The sequence below is a fragment of the Ctenopharyngodon idella genome, chromosome 3 (assembly GCF_019924925.1).
Source record: "Ctenopharyngodon idella isolate HZGC_01 chromosome 3, HZGC01, whole genome shotgun sequence".
NCBI classification, from domain to species: Eukaryota; Metazoa; Chordata; class Actinopteri; order Cypriniformes; family Xenocyprididae; genus Ctenopharyngodon; species Ctenopharyngodon idella.
Window position 1 is genome coordinate 18,092,426 of NC_067222.1, and position 16,647 is coordinate 18,109,072.

Below are 16,647 nucleotides of genomic sequence, written 5' to 3' on the forward strand. Positions count from 1 at the left end.
TTTTTTTTTTTTAAACTGCTTACACACAAAATCAATTTCTGAAAGCTGACACTCACACACCAGAACCACAAACCAAATCTGCAAAACCACACACTAATTCTCTGCCTTCGACTCAGTTTTCAATTTCATGAAACAGTTTTTGTAAAACACAATGCCATTTAATTTTGAATGCATTTTGTTAAAATTTAACCTGAAGAAATCCTGATATTGTTTGAACACACCCAAAGCTGATCAGAAACTCCACCCTCTTACAACACTAACCAAGAAGAGACTGACTCATTTCCACATTTCTGTCAAGCTGACCCAAGTCTCAACAAAACCAATAAAGAATCAGCAATCAGTGGAGAATGAAGAAAAATGCTTAAGAGAATTTTTGAGACATTTGTTTCTAAACAGACAGCAGATCTTTGTGATTCTCGTGGTTATTTCTGAAACTGTCGTTCAGGAAGTTAAAGTAAAGTTTATATCGCTGGAGCTCAAACAGTGAAAATGGCTTCAGCAGCTGAAGATGATTATATTTGTCCTGTATGTCAAGAAATCTTCAAGGCTCCTGTTCTTCTATCATGTAGTCACAGTGTCTGTAAAGAGTGTCTTCAACAGTTCTGGAGAACCAAGAAAACTCAGGAGTGTCCTGTCTGCAGGAGAAGATCCTCAAAAACTGAACCTCCTGCTAATCTTGCATTAAAAAACTTGTGTGAGTCGTTCCTGAAGGAGAGAAATGAGAGGCGTTCATCAGGATCTGAGGAGATCTGCAGTTTACACAGTGAGAAACTCAAACTCTTCTGTCTGGAGGACAAACAGCCTGTGTGTTTAGAGTGTATGAATTCACAAAAACACGACAATCATAAATTCAGAACCATCAGTGAAGTCGTTTCATTATATAAGGTAAGACAAATGTGTCTTGTTTCACATGTAAAGGGATAATTACTTTATGTATTTTCTGTGTTTTTGTTCTATTCTAGGAGGATCTCAATACAGCACTGAAGTCCTTACAGAAGAAACTTCAACACAATGAAGAAATGAAAGGAGAGTTTGAGAAAACAGTTCAACACATCAAGGTGAGGAAACAGAATCAGAGTCATTTTCATTACAGCTGTAGGATCACTATATACAGTTATGATCTGATATATTTAATATAATGGATTCCAGTTTATTATTTCTGTAAATGTCGAGCATCAATCTGCTTCTGGATCCGTTATATGTCAGTATCTGAGTTTATCTCTGGTATTAATGATGTGAAGTGTTGATGTGTGTCGATTGAGATGATTGAAGTGAATGTGATCTGATTTCAGTCTCAAGCTGAGCACACAGAGCGTCAGATTAAACAGCAGTTTGAGAAGCTTCATCAGTTTCTCAGAGATGAAGAAGAAGCTACAATCACTGCACTGAGGGAAGAAGAGGAGCAGAAGGAGCAGATGATGAAGGAGAAGCTGGAGGAGATGAACAGACACATCTCAGCTCTTTCACACACAATCAAAGACATGGAGGAGATGATGAAAGCCAATGACGTCTGCTTTCTGAAGGTCTGATTTCAGATCATTGGTTGATCATTGGTTCATTGATTGAGTTCTTGATGATAAATGGTGTGTTTGTTCTGCAGGAGTTTCCAGTCTCAATGGAAAGGTGAGTGATCTGCTCCTGTCTCTGGTCTCTCTGGTTCTGATCCAAAGCCACTGCAGTTCTGACTCCTGAATGTTCTTCCAGAGTCCAGAGCTCACAGCCGGGTCCACAGATGGCTTCTGGAGCTTTGATTCATGTGCCACGTTACTTGGGCAACCTGCCGTTCAGAGTCTGGAAGAAGATGCAGGACATCGTCCAAAACAGTGAGTCTGACTGCAGAAGATCTGAACTGGAAATGATGGATGGGTGGAGAGTTAAAGATGCTTCATGACACAAACTGAAGCTTGTTTGGAGGAGTTACAATAAGAAAACTTAGTCTCATATTATTATTATTATTATTAATTTAATCAGTCAAACACAACAGACAGTAAGAATAAACTATTTTAAAGCAATACACAGACTATAAGATGCTACAATAAAATGAACCCACCGACTACAATAAAATGAAGATGATCAGATGCTGCTGAAGATCACTTACAGTTTGACCAGTGACGTGTCAGAAGCTATATCCATTCCGTTCATGTCACGGTCAGTCTCTGAAGTCAATCTCTCAGTCCGAGTGAAATGAGACAGTCGAACATAGTGGAAGACGAATACAACCAAGTCACGAGGACTACACCCACCTAAATGCTGTCCGATAATACAGCAGAACTGACCAAAGGAATGGGGGCCACATTGATTCTATTAAATTTTGTGAATGTGCAAGGTCCTTCCGAACTGGCAATGGTTGTGGGGGACCAGTCGTAACTGCCAACAGCAGACTGAACCACGGCCTTGCTGGCCAGCGGAATAACTGTCTGAAGTGTCTTAGGGTAAGAAGCACTGCCCACAGCTCCAAGACATTTATGTGAGATGTCCTCTGCTGCAGGGTCCAGCTGCCTCGTACACCCTGATGTTGCCACAGTCCTCCCTATCCGGTGAGGGACGCATCTGTTGTAACCACTCCCATTGGTCCGCCCCTTTGCAGAAATCGTTCCTGTCTCCAAAGCCTCAGGGAGACAGAACAACTGGCTGTCACCCAAACCGCGGTGTGTCGGTTGTGGACTGCTGACAACCGTCTGGCTATCAACCAGCGCTGAAATAGGCGAAGGTGTAAAAGCCCTAATTGAATGGCCAATGAAGCTGCCGTGAGAAGGCCCACTAGCCACAGGAAGCTGAGATAAGATAGTTTGCGTCGAACATGGAAATAAGGTAGCTTGCGTCGAAGTATAGCTCCCCGTATAGCCTTCCTCCTGCATGCTGTGAGGGTGCTGTGAGGGTGGCCCTCATCCCTCTGGAGTCTAGATGTAATCTAGACATCTAGATTACATCTAGAAAGCATATTGACTGGCATGGAGTGAGGCAGCTCTTCTGTAGGTTTACCCTCAGTCCTAAGGCAGTGACATGCTTTAGTAGGCGCTGTGTGTTGTTGGCCGCTTGTTGCGGTGATCTGGCACAAAGCAACCAGTCATCCAGGTATGGGAGAATCAACATGCCCTCACATTGTAGAGGTTTTAATGCTACTTAGACACATCGTGTGAATACAAGGGGCAAGAGGGAGAGGCCAAATGGTAGGACACAATATTGGTGTATCCTGCCCTGGAACGTGAACTGAAAAAACCTTCTGTGATGAGGTGCAATGGAGATGTGGAAATATGCATCCTTCAGGTCCACAGAAGTAAACCACATGCCATGTTCAATTGCTTGTAGGACATCTATGACATGCAGCATGTGCAAAGGAAGGTGTTTGAGACTCCTGTTCAGGTGCCTGAGATCCAAGATGGGCCTGAAACTTCAATCTTTCTTTCGAACGAAGAAGTATTTTGAATGAAATCCCCCCTGGGTGGATTTGGGGGTTACTAACTCTATTGCACCCTTTTCCAGTAGCCTCAGGACCTCGAGAGATAGAGCAAGAGCTTGACGAGGGTTCCAAACCACTGTGGACTGAGTACGTGTGCATAATGGGAGGCTGTGACGGAACTGAAGACAGTAGCCCTTCTCGAGTGTGTCGAAGAGCCACTTGTTGTCTGTAATCCCTCTCCAAAGCTGTAGTTGAGAAGCTGTAAAGTGTCCCATCACAGACCATGGACCAATGCCTCGCTTCTTGAGTCAGGACCAGGTCGAGCAGTCTGCTGTGCAGGACTGTAAGACTGTCCCTGCCTGTGTTGGAGCGGATTTGTGTGATTAACAGGCATTCGCTGTATGGATGGCCCATAATAATTTACAGTGCTGGGAACGAGACTCCACTGCACGAACCATGCGCTCAAGAGCTTCTTGAGCAGCTGGACCAAAACCTTGTGAAGGTACCAGTGGTAGCTGATGAAGATTGTTACAGCAAGCCTCTGAGAGTTTAGACTGTGCTAGCCAAACCTGCCCCCTAGCTTGTGTAATAAGCTCAAGAGCCTTTCCGCTAGAGAAAGCAATTGAACCCAAAGCCTGCAAGGAAGCATCAAGCAACTCTGATGTGGTATTGTTCGGTGGGTTAATGCTCATAGTAGAGTGAAGCACTAACAGAAGATGAGCCATGGAATTCCCTACACGACTCAAGCCTGAGACGGTGTTTTAAATCCTGACCAACAGATCATCCGTGCATCTACACTCCGGGCTAGGACAGTGAAGAATCTGTCTAAGGGCTTCATCTGGTGATACTACCAGTGAAGAAATTCATGGTTCAACTGGAGGCATGTTACCAAGGCAATTTTCCCAGGCCTCAGCCATTGCTGCTAGCGTGCGAGCCACGCAAATCTGGTCTGGATGAGGAAGCGGACTGAAACACAGAAGAAACAACATCTGTAAAGTTAGGACAGCTTGGCATTAGGAAATCCTCTTGCTGAGAATCTGAATAATAATCCTGCTCATCCTTATCTAATGAGTCAGAGGCCGAAAGAGACAAGGTGTCTGGTTCCCCTCTGGAAAAACTGGATGTCAACTCACACCTGGGAAAAGGAGAAGCCGATACATATGCCCTTGTTCCCTCGCTCACACTCCGATGAGTAGGGGGTATAGATAATAAAACTTTAATGCACTGAACTGTGTTTGCAAGCCCAGCTACTTGATGGGCCAATGTATCTGACTCTGAGGATGTATCTGACTCTCACCAAAAAAGCTGTGCAAGCTCAACTGAGATCTCTTTGCAAGAATGACAAAGAGACTGACCATGACGTGAATGGAACGGATATAGCTTCCGACACATCACTGGTCAAGGTTGCAGGTGACAAATTAATACGGGATTCTCGATATGGCTCATGAAACACAACTGCTTCCACTACGTTCGACCGTCTCTGGTGGTCTGAAACAGTGAAATAGAACAGCACTGACAGTGATCAGAGGAAAATGTCTGATGTGTTTGATAAACAGGACGCGTGTCAATTCATAATAATCTGTGTTGGTTCACTCTTGATCATTTAATGAACATCAGAATAAAAGCATCTGTTGATTGTGTCTCATCAGCTCCTGTCATTCTGGATCCAAACACGGCTCATCCACGTCTCGTCCTGTCTGATGATCTGACCAGTGTGAGATACAGCAGGATAAATCAACCTGTTCCTGATAATCCAGAGAGATTTGACCAGCATCTCTATGTTCTGGGTTCAGAGGGATTTAACTCAGGAACGCACTGCTGGGATGTGGAGGTTAAAGAGGGTTCATGGTGGACTGTTGGAGTAACTTCAGCATCAAACCAGAGGAAGGGACGTGATTTCTTTGACACTGATGTCTGGAGTGTGAGTTATGATGAGGATGGAGAGTGTGAATCATCTATGAATGAATTTTGTGTTAATCAGAAGCTTGATCGTGTGAGAGTGAATCTGGACTATGACAGAGGAACGGTGTCATTCTCTGATCCTGTAACTAACACACATCTACACACATTCACAACCACCTTCACTCACACACTCTTTCCATTCTTCAGTTGTTATGGTGACTCTCTGAGGATCTTAGCGGGAAATAGTCAGTAAACGTTACTCCTGTAGATCTGGATCTTCCAGATTTCATCATGTTTCCAATATTTATTGCAGATCACATGAGTAAGAGTGCTGTTGATCTGAATATCAGTACAGTGGCTGTGATTGGGCCGTGATGATCACATGACTGATATCCAGCACTACAGCAACACCCACACTCTCATATTGCTTTAATACAACAGATCAATAAACAAGAAGTTTTCATTTATATTCCACTTCACACAATTAGACTGATTAGAAAGCATTTTAGCATTCATGTTTTCAGGCAAATTACCATTTAACTGATTATTTCAGTCAAGTGTGGCTCTAATTTTCCCATGTTAATCAAATATAATTTTATCGTTCTAGTCACTTAACCAGTTAATTTTATACATGAAAAAATTTCAGTTTTGTTGTAAATGAATGTTTATTTCAGTTATAGAGGTTAAATGATCATTTGTTTGTTGAAATAATCCACAAAAGTGTTAATAAAATATGAATGCTTAGTATAGAAATACTTGATTCAGCCGTTACTACAAAACATATCTTAAATTAAGTCATGTTTTGTTTTTAAGACCAGTAATGTTTTCACACCAGTAATGTTTTTTTCTAAGGCATATTTATAAATGTTACTTAAATATCCTAATTAAACTAAGGCCTAATCCTGGCTTAAAAATGGTATTAAAAGTATTAAATTGGGGTCAAATTGAGCAACTGACTTGCCAAAATGGCTTCATTACATCATGACAGTCGACAATAATAAACATGGCAGAGGCCACAGAGAGAACAGCATTGAGTCTTGAATTTCAAATGAGCTTATTTAGTTGCGACAAGTTCATACATGTAAAATTTAAGTAATCATGTTCAACTAATGTGGTTTCATTACGTGTACATGCAACCAAATATTTCATTAGTAATCATTTTAAGGCTCAATCAGACTGAAAAGCCTTTGTGTAAACACCTTAATCGATCTGACTGAGCTCCAAATTTTGATTGGATTGGAAGGAGTGGTTTATTCCTGTTCTAATCCAAACAATAGGACGTGTAACCAAACATGAATGAACATTAGAAGGTATGTTGAACAGGGGAAAGAGGCCAGTAAAACAGTAGGAGGACAATATGTGTAAGATAAATCACATTACATGAAAGTGTCATTAACACTTTACATACTTTAAAAGAATTAATTTTCCTTAAGAAAAACAAACATTGTTGAACCTTTTTACAGATGGCATCAGTATAATCATCAAAGTTTAATTTATTGTCAATCAGTGTACCCAGATATCTATACCCATCTTTTTAAATTTAGACCACAATTTGCACACCAAGAAACAAAATCCTCCACCACAGGTCCATGAGATGTCTCCTCATTTGCTAGGAGGCTCACAATGACAGTGTCATCTGTGGACTTCAGTATATTGTCAAATGTGTTACTGCAATCATTAGTATATAAAATAAAAAGCAGAGGGGAAAGAACGCACCTTTGAGGGGAACCTGTAGAGCAGTGGTCGGGAACAGGCCCGCCAATTTGATAGCGGCTGGTTCTGAAATAGATCTTCGTCTCGTGGTGCAGTCTAATATTATCACCGCACTTGGACTACGTTAGAAATAGAACGGGGAATCCATTTACTGTCAGGAATTTGTTGTGTCGCGTCACGTCTGGTGTAGACACGGTGTTATATTCTTTGCAAACAGCGACAACTTCATTGCAGATAAGACACACTGGCTTTGTAGGCTACGTCAAATAATTGTTACAATAAGTTAGGTTCCATTGTGTAACAAAAAAATTATTCACAATATGGAAAGAGGAAATAAAACATAGTTGGTTAAGAGCATGACTCAAACACATATGTGTGTTTTAGTAAGGCGGTCTGTGTTGCAAGTTGGTTAATGAAGATGCTTGCCAGGTTTTGTGTCACTACTCTGCTTTATTAATTTATCCAGTGTAAAACCCGGTAAAAAATGTAAAATGGCTTTTTGTTAATGACTGTTCTACTACAGGATTTAACACAGAGTAACAGCTTACCAGTTACAAAAGACACTGTAACAGTCTTTCACAGGCAATTCTAGTTGCATTTTTCATCAATTAATTTAAATTATTCTTTGACTATGTTCTGGCCCACCATCTAGTGGCGAAAACTTTTTTGGGCCCGATGCCAAACTTACTTGCCGACCCCTACTGTAGAGGAACATAACTTAGAAGATAGCAAACCATTGACTCGCACACACTGAGTCTTGTTTGATAAAAAAATCTACTATCCACCTTACCAAATTAAGATCCAGGTTAAATAACTTTTCAGCTAACACATGTGGCCTAATTGTGTTGAACGCACATGAGAAATCAATAAAAGCCAGCCGCGCCCTTGTTTCCAAATGTTGAGCTACTAAATGCACAAGAGTAGTTATGACATCCCTGCCCTATACGCAAACTTAAAAAATCGAACTTATCTTCTACATGCTTCAATATTTCCACTCTCACAATTTTCTCAAATGTTTTCATCACCAGTGAGGTGAGGGCTACTAGTCTGAAATCATTTAAAACCTTTGGGGTCCTACATTTTGCCACAGGAACAACTGTGGCATGTTTCCAAATTTGCGGTTGGCATGCAGTGTGAGCGCTAACCGTGCCTGAGCATGGAACAGTTACTACTTTTGTGTGCGCTACTGTCATCATTATGACGGCAAACATCTTTATTACTAACATATATATATTAGGCAGTATCTTAACGAAAGAGCGTTAAGATACCGCTTCCTGTTCTTCCTTCCATTCTTCCTGTTTTCTTCCATTCAAAAAGTTGCATCGTATATAACGTAAGCGTACTTCGGCCCAGAGGTGCGTTTCCCAAAGCGAACTATGGTCGCAAGTTCCGTCATTACCAATAAAGTTCAATGGGACTTACGACCATAGTTGGCTAACAATGCTTTTGGGAAACGCAAAATCTGTACACTCCCCGTATGGATCTGTAACATAAGTCAAGAGTCTTATTTCCACGAGTATTACAAGTGATGTACTGATGCAAGTGGCTTAGTGTTTTATTGCAGTTACTATAATTAAAATCACCCATAACAAGGCACAGGGCATCAGGTGAGATAAACTAGTATGATGATAATATTTCTGAGATATACACGCGTAGGTTGCCAAATTTATGGACATGCAAAAGAAAGCCTTGTCTAGGCTCTGCTTCAGTATGGTTTGTGTCAAGGCATTCGTTAGTCTGGCTGTTTGACGAGAAAGAGATTGAATGTAGTTGCAATAAACGCGTTAAGAATCCACAGCAGCGAAGGACTGTTATTCTGCTGCGCTGAACTGCGGAAGAACCGTTGACGGCACTGTTTAATGTTTGGTCGACCAATCAGCGGAAAGGAGTGTTTCATTCCCGCCCACATGTAGAGATCAAATATTCAAGTTGTTGATTCATTTTCTACCCCTGAACGAAAAGCTGAATTCTTGTTTTTCCTTTTGTTTGAAAAAAATAAAAAAAACGAAAATGGTGCCGTTTTTTCATTTTCCAATTTCTGTATTAAATCAAAAAACGAATGACCAAAAGATACACTGACCCCTTACACACTTAATTAATTTCAAAGCCTTAAAATTCGCTCATTAAAACAACACACATATAGCGTGACTGTCCAAATTAGTCCGATTTAGCGATTCTTGATGAATAGCCTATCAATTGCTACCTAGCTAATTGCCGATACTTACCCACACAGCAGGAGACTCCTAGGCGGATCCGCATTCAAGTCGCCAAACCCGCGTGACTGTCACATTCGTTTTGGTGCCGCCCAGAGGATCAGCTCCACCTCCGGGCAGCGCCGTAAATTCTACTGTCAATCAGCGGATCCTGAGCGGACCCATGTCGGATCCGTGGACGTGCATGCGCCTTTACTGTAACAGTTGTATCAATTTGCGGGTCCCAAACGGACCTGCTGCGGAGGTAAGGTTTTAATCGCGGATGCGGAGTGGATGCGGAGTGGATGCGGCGCGGAGCCACGGGCGGGTCCGCGATCCGCCTTCTTTGCAGATCCGTCACTGAGCGCAAGTGGACGCCGATACGGGTCCGTTCGCGGATACGTTCTGGAAGCCGCGATACCTCCGCGGCCGATCTGCCACGGAATACTTTTGCTGTGTGGGTAATTTTACAGAGAGAAAAGTCATGAAACACATCTGTGGTTGAATATTATGTCAGAATTAAATAAACGAGAAAGAAGGGATTCTTTAATGAATTCATCCCACGAACATACACAACACAGCGCAGAGTAGCAGCGGCGGTGCTAAAGACACGCGGAGAGAGAGAGAGGGCTACATAAATGTTACATTAATACTCTGAGTGTGACACATATCAACACCAGCAGTGAAGAGCAATAAATAAAACACAAAAACAAAAGGCTTTAAAGGTATCTATTATCAATATATGTGATCTTGTGTTCTTTTTGATCAAATGTTTTCTAGCATTATACTTGAGGGACTGTCGATGCTATTACATTTTGTTAATATTTAACCTGAATAAATCCTGAAATGGACCTGTTTGAACCACATGATCATAAACTTTATCCTCTTACAATACCTACCAGGAAGAGACTGACTCATTTCACCTTCCTGTCAAACTGACTTGCGTCTCGACAAAAGCAATAAAGAATCAGTGGAGAATTTTTGAGACATTTGTTTCTAAACAGACAGCAGATCTTTGTGAATCTCGTGGATATTTATTTTTGAAATCGTCGTTCAGGAAGTGAAAGTAAAGTTTAGATTGCAGGAGCTCAAACAGTGAAAATGGCTTCAGCAGCTGAAGATGATTATATTTGTCCTGTATGTCATGAAATCTTCAAGGCTCCTGTTCTTCTATCATGTAGTCACAGTTTCTGTAAAGAGTGTCTTCAACAGTTCTGGAGAATCAAGAAAACTCAGAAGTGTCCTGTCTGCAGGAGAAGATCCTTAAAAAGCAAACCTCCAGTCAATCTGGCATTAAAAAACTTGTGTGAGTTGTTCCTGAAGGAGAGAAATGAGAGGAATTCATCAGGATCTGAGGAGATCTGCAGTTTACACAGTGAGAAACTCAAACTCTTCTGTCTGGAGGACAAACAGCCTGTGTGTGTAGAATGCTTTACTTCACAGAAACACGTCAATCACACAGTCAGACCCATCAGTGAAGTTGTTCCATCATATAAGGTAAGACAAGTGTCTTGTTACACATATACAGAATACTTAGTCATAAACACAGATATCACATTAGGGGTTTTTGCACCAGAGGAACATTTTCATAGTTCCTGTCCTATTCAAGTCAAGTCACCTTTATTTATATAGCGCTTTTTACAATGCAGATTGTGTCAAAGTAGCTTTACAGTGATAAGCGACAAATAAATTTGGCTGCACAGCAGCTCCAGAAGAAAATGGTGTCATTGTCCAGCTTAAGTAAAATCACTACTGATTCATTCCGTTGTAAAAATCATTAATTATTAATTGAGTTTATTTATCTATACAGCAGCTCTGATGTCATCGTCCAGCTCAGTTCTGTTCACATACAAGAGTGTCAGTGCAGGCAGATCAAAAACACTGCTGAATATCTAATGGTACTATTACTAGTACTATTGGTGGAAGTACCTGCTTTGGGGTATGTCCACACTGCAGGAACTTTGAACGATTTTAGTTTTAGGAATGCTTTTGGGAAGACTAAATTAGCTCCTACTTCAGAGTAGTGTCTAACCCAGCTCAATATGAACTACCAGTGTCGTAAGTGTATGTTGATTGGCTGAACGCATGCCATACGAAACACTGACACCCAATGTTTTTAAAAGCCATGTAAACACACAGTTTACATATACTTACACAAACTCCAGGAACATGGAAAACAGTGATAGGTAGTATTTACTGGTCATCACCGGTTCCCCCTCAGATGAAATCACGGAGGCTCCTAGAAACATCACAAACTTCCACCCCTCCAGCGATGTTCCTGCTCCCTAAAAAAGTAACTAATTGTGTTACTTGTTATGGAATGTAATGTGTTACATAATCACAACTTCAGAAGTGGGGATTTATAGCACGTGAAGGCAGCATTACTCCTGATTTCTCTCAACATGGGGGCAGGAGAGCTGTCAGTCAATACCTAGGAAACAAAGTAACTTGTGTTATTTATTTGAAAAAGTAACACATTTTGTTGCAAATTTAAAAGTAAAGCATTACTTCATTAGTTACATGAAAAAAAAAAAGATTACGTAACTCACGTTGTAATGCGTTACCCCCAACACTGCACATGACCTACACTGTGCTGTGAAAAAATATTTGCTGATTTCTTTTGTTTGTGTGTCTCATATTAAATAGTTTTAGATGTTCATATAAAATGATTCAACACCTATCACCCATGCAATCACCAATGCAATAACTGCAATAACTGCAGCTGAACACTTGTGATAACTGGAGATCAGTCTTTCACAGCGCTGTGGTGGATTTTAACCCACTTTTCTTTGCAGAACAGCTTTAGTTCAGCCATATTGGAGGGTTTTAAAGCATTAACTGCCTGTTTAAGGTCCTGCCACATCATCTCAATTGGGTTCAAGTCAGGACTTTGATGAGGACACTCCAAAACTTTAACTGTGCTTTTTTGAGCCTTTCAGAGGTGGATTTACTCCTGTGCTTTGAATCATTGTCTTGATGTTTGAGCTTCAACTGAAGATCAGAGATCCTCCTTTACGATTTTCTGAAAAGCAGAAAATAGAAGAAATGCAGTTCCTTCAGTGTTGTTCTTGGCTCTTTTTTGACTTCTTGGATGAGTATCTTCTTTGAAGGTTTGATACTGTGCCGAGTGTTTTCCATTTGGAGATAATGGCTCTCACTGCAGTTCTTTGAGTCCAAGAGCCTTTGAAATGTCTGTGAAGATGGATGTATTTCAATCACCTTCATTATTTCTGGTGTTACTTTCCCCTTTGTCATAGTGTGTTACTGTTTAAAACCTTTTAACCAACTTCATGCTGTTGAAAACGTCCTATTTAAAGGATTAGTTCACTTTCAAATAAAAATTTCCTGGTAATTTACTCACCCCCATGTCATCCAAGATGTTCATGTCTTTCTTTCTTCAGTCGAAAAGAAATTAAGGTTTTTGATGAAAACATTCCAGGATTATTTTCCTTATAGTGGACTTCAATGGCCTCCAAACGGTTAAAGCTTCAAAGAGCTTTAAACAATACCAGACGAGGAATAAGGGTCTTATCTAGCGAAACGATCGGTCATTTTCGAAAAAAATGTAAATGTATATGCTTTATATAAACAAATGATCGCCTTCCAAGTGCTTTCGCCAAAACCATACTTTCGTATTCTTCAAAAAGCTTATGCTGTATGTCCTACACCTTCCCTATTCTACTTACGGAAAAAATGGAACTGGTGCTGCGTTTGTTCTGTAAGTAGAATAGGGAAGGTGTAGGACATACAGCATAAGCTTTTTGAAGAATACGAAAGTATGGTTTTGGCGAAAGCACTTGGAAGGCGATCATTTGTTTATATAAAGCGCATACATTTACATTTTTTTTCGAAAATGACTGATCGTTTCTCTAGATAAGACCCTTATTCCTCGTATGGTATCGTTTAAAGCCCTTTGAAGCTGCACTGAAACTGTAATTTTGACCTTCAACCGTCTGGAGGCCATTGAAGTCCATTATAAGGAGAATAATCCTGGAATGTTTTCATCAAAAACCTTCATTTCTTTTCAACTGAAGAAAGAAAGACATGAACATCTTGGATGACATGGGGGTGAATAAATTATCAGGAAAAGTTTATTTGAAAGTGGACTAATCCTTTAACTGTTGATTTGATTGAACAGGGCTGCAGTGATCAGGACTGGTTGTGTTTGGTTCAACTGAACCACATTATAAACACAGTTCCATAGATTTGAGGAATTAGTTACTATATGGAGGCAAATACGTCAATATGCTTCAATAAATAACATTGTTTTATGGTAGGTTTTAATTTTTGAATCGGTTTAGTTTGAGATGTTCACAAAAACAGAAGAAATCAGGATGGGTGCAAATACTTTTGCACAGCATCATATGATCGTATATTATTTTTGTTCAATTCTAGGAGGAGCTCAATACAGCACTGAAGTCCTTACAAGAAAAACTTCAACACAATGAAGAAATGAAAGAAGAGTTTGAGAAAACAGTTCAACACATCAAGGTGAGGAAACAGAATCAGAGTCATTTTCATTACAGCTGTAGGATCACTATATACACTTATGATCTGATATATTTAATATAATGGATTCCAGTTTATTATTTCTGTATTTCTGTATTTCTTGATTTCAGTCTCAAGCTGAGCACACAGAGTGTCAGATTAAACAGCAGTTTGAGAAGCTTCATCAGTTTCTCAGAGATGAAGAAGAAGCTACAATCACTGCACTGAGGGAGGAAGAGGAGCAGAAGGAGCAGATGATGAAGGAGAAGCTGGAGGAGATGAACAGACACATCTCAGCTCTTTCACACACAATCAAAGACATGGAGGAGATGATGAAAGCCAATGACGTCTGCTTTCTGAAGGTCTGATTTCAGATCATTGGTTGATCATTGGTTCATTGATTGAGTTCTTGATGATAAATGGTGTGTTTGTTCTGCAGGAGTTTCCAGTCTCAAAGGAAAGGTGAGTGATCTGCTCCTGTCTCTGGTCTCTCTGGTTCTGATCCAAAGCCACTGTAGTTCTGACTCCTGAATGTTCTTTCAGAGTCCAGAGCTCACAGCCGGATCCACAGATGGCTTCTGGAGCTTTGATTCATGTGCCACGTTACTTGGGCAACCTGCCGTTCAGAGTCTGGAAGAAGATGCAGGACATTGTCCAAAACAGTGAGTCTGACTGCAGAAGATCTGAGCTGGAAATGATGGATGGGTGGAGAGTTAAAGATGCTAGATAGAGAGATAGATCACTCTTGATCATTATATGAACATCAGAATAAAAGCATCTGTTGATTGTGTCTCATCAGCTCCTGTGATTCTGGATCCAAACACTGCTGATCCACGTCTCGTCCTGTCTGATGATCTGACCAGTGTGAGATTCAGTGGGAAAAATCATCCTCTTCCTCATAATCCAGAGAGATTTACCTGCCATTACGGTGTTCTGGGTTCAGAGGGGTTTAACTCAGGAACACACTGCTGGGATGTGGAGGTTAAACAGAATACAGACTGGGAACTTGGAGTAACTACAGCAACAACCCAGAGGAAGGGAGAGGATTTCTCTGACACTGTCTGGAGTGTGTCAAACAATGCGTTTTCACCGTCTGGTTTATTTGTTAATCAGAATCTTGATCATGTGAGAGTGAATCTGGACTATGATGGAGGAACGGTGTCATTCTCTGATCCTGTAACTAACACACATCTACACACATTCACAACCACCTTCACTCACACACTCTTTCCATACTTCTGGTGTCATGATGGATCTCTGAGGATCTTAGCGGTCAATAGTCAGTAAACGTTACTCCTGTAGGTCTGGATCTTCCTTTTCCACATGTTTCCAATATTTAATCCAGATCACACGAGTAAGAGTGCTGTTGATCTGAATATCAGTACGGTGGCTGTGATTGGGCCGTGATGATCACATGACTGATATCCAGCACTACAGCAACACCCACACTCTCCTATTGCTTTAATACAACAGATCAATAAACAAGAAGTTTTCATTTATATTCCACCTCACACAATTAGACTGATTAGAAAGCATTTTAGCATTCATGTTTTCAGACTAATTGACATTTACCTGATGATTACCGTCAAGTGTGTGTGTTTGTTCATTTCAGAACTTTTCACATCATAATTATATATAATATCATAATGTTTTTCTTGTATTACATCAAATCACTGAAGCAGTAAATTCAGCATTTTCATTATGAGACTAAATGAATAATAATTTCAGTTCTAGAGGTGAAATGATCATTTGTAAATTGAAGTAAATGGATGTAAAAGGTTCTTGCTGATCCACAACAATGTTGAATAAATTATAAACACTTAATATAGAAATACTTGATTCAGCTGTTCATAAATCTGATTCTCAGAACAAATGACTCACTAAAATCTCTGACAAAGATTGACTAATATTGATAATCCCTTGAACTATGTTTTTTCTTTAAATAAATATTATGTGATTTCAGTATCATTTTCATAATGTGTTTCATAGTGACTCTTAATTCAATAATGCAGATATCTTCAACAGTCGGACACTGGAAGACTGAAACCAGTGTCATCTTCACCTGTTAGAGAAGTTTTTCACAGTTAACCCAGTCCTCTAGTCAGGAAAGTACAAAATAGGCCTTCACATTTAAAGGCTATTAACAAAAACACACATCCATATCAATGCAAAATCATTTCTTTTAGATAGCACCTGATTTGTAAAAACTTTCACAATCACATTTTTTCACGTTTCATTGATTCTCAGTGCTCTGTCGTCTTTGTCCTGCGTAATATTGGCATACAGGCAGTGCCGATGAATGAACAGTTCAAGCCATCAGATAAATCAGCTTTATAAGACAAGAAACTGACATCTAGACGGGCGATACGAGGCCCAAATAGACTATTCTGATTTGTGAAATATTTCACAGGACAGTTTTGGTCTGTTAACCCTTGCTTGAGTCTTTGAGTAAACAGCTTTACAGAGAATCTCTTAAGTATTCTTCAAGTTCATTTTATTAAGTACACTTAAGTAAAGTTCAAGTATATTTTTAAGTATTCTTTATGTAGTAAGGACACTAAATACTTGTAGCACATTCTTTAGTTTATGAAAATACTCTCAGTAAATACTCAGTATACTCAGTAAACTACTAGTTTAGTAGTTTTAAACTGCAGGAATACTTGTAAGATTTCTAAGAACTTTTACATCGTACATATATAAATATTTATAGATTATTTTTGCACTTAAAGTATACTACGTTCCTATTATCAATTTTTATACTTGAAATATACCTTTAACTGTACTTTAACTTTTTCTGTACTTTAAGCCCAGCCATCGGCTGCATTTTTGATCAATTTCACAAAACTTTCATGGCCCCCAGAATATTTTGTTGTATTAAAAATAAATTTTATTCTAGCTTCATGCATTCTTTTTTTATAAACACTCTAGTGTGGGTAAGTTTCATTAAAAAAG

The 16,647-nt window shown here is 39.8% G+C and overlaps 1 protein-coding gene across 5 annotated transcripts; it reads left to right on the top strand.

The window, feature by feature from the left end:
• The first annotated feature begins 271 nt into the window (after window positions 1–271).
• On the top strand, window positions 272–15,657 carry LOC127508146 (nuclear factor 7, ovary-like). Of its 5 annotated transcripts, none has more exons than XM_051885834.1 (6): window positions 272–885; window positions 963–1,058; window positions 1,293–1,523; window positions 1,601–1,623; window positions 1,705–1,823; window positions 14,495–15,657. In XM_051885834.1, exons 1-6 carry the CDS (start codon window positions 490–492, stop codon window positions 14,980–14,982), a joined length of 1,353 nt encoding a protein of 450 aa, XP_051741794.1. In that variant the 5' UTR covers window positions 272–489; the 3' UTR covers window positions 14,983–15,657. The 5 variants fall into 5 exon arrangements, with proteins under 5 accessions (XP_051741794.1, XP_051741793.1, XP_051741791.1 ...); XM_051885833.1 differs by lacking the exon at window positions 1,705–1,823 and adding an exon at window positions 14,239–14,357 and having other exon boundaries at window positions 273–885; XM_051885831.1 differs by lacking the exons at window positions 1,601–1,623; window positions 1,705–1,823 and adding exons at window positions 14,135–14,157; window positions 14,239–14,357 and having other exon boundaries at window positions 273–885.
• The last annotated feature ends 990 nt before the right edge of the window (window positions 15,658–16,647 follow it).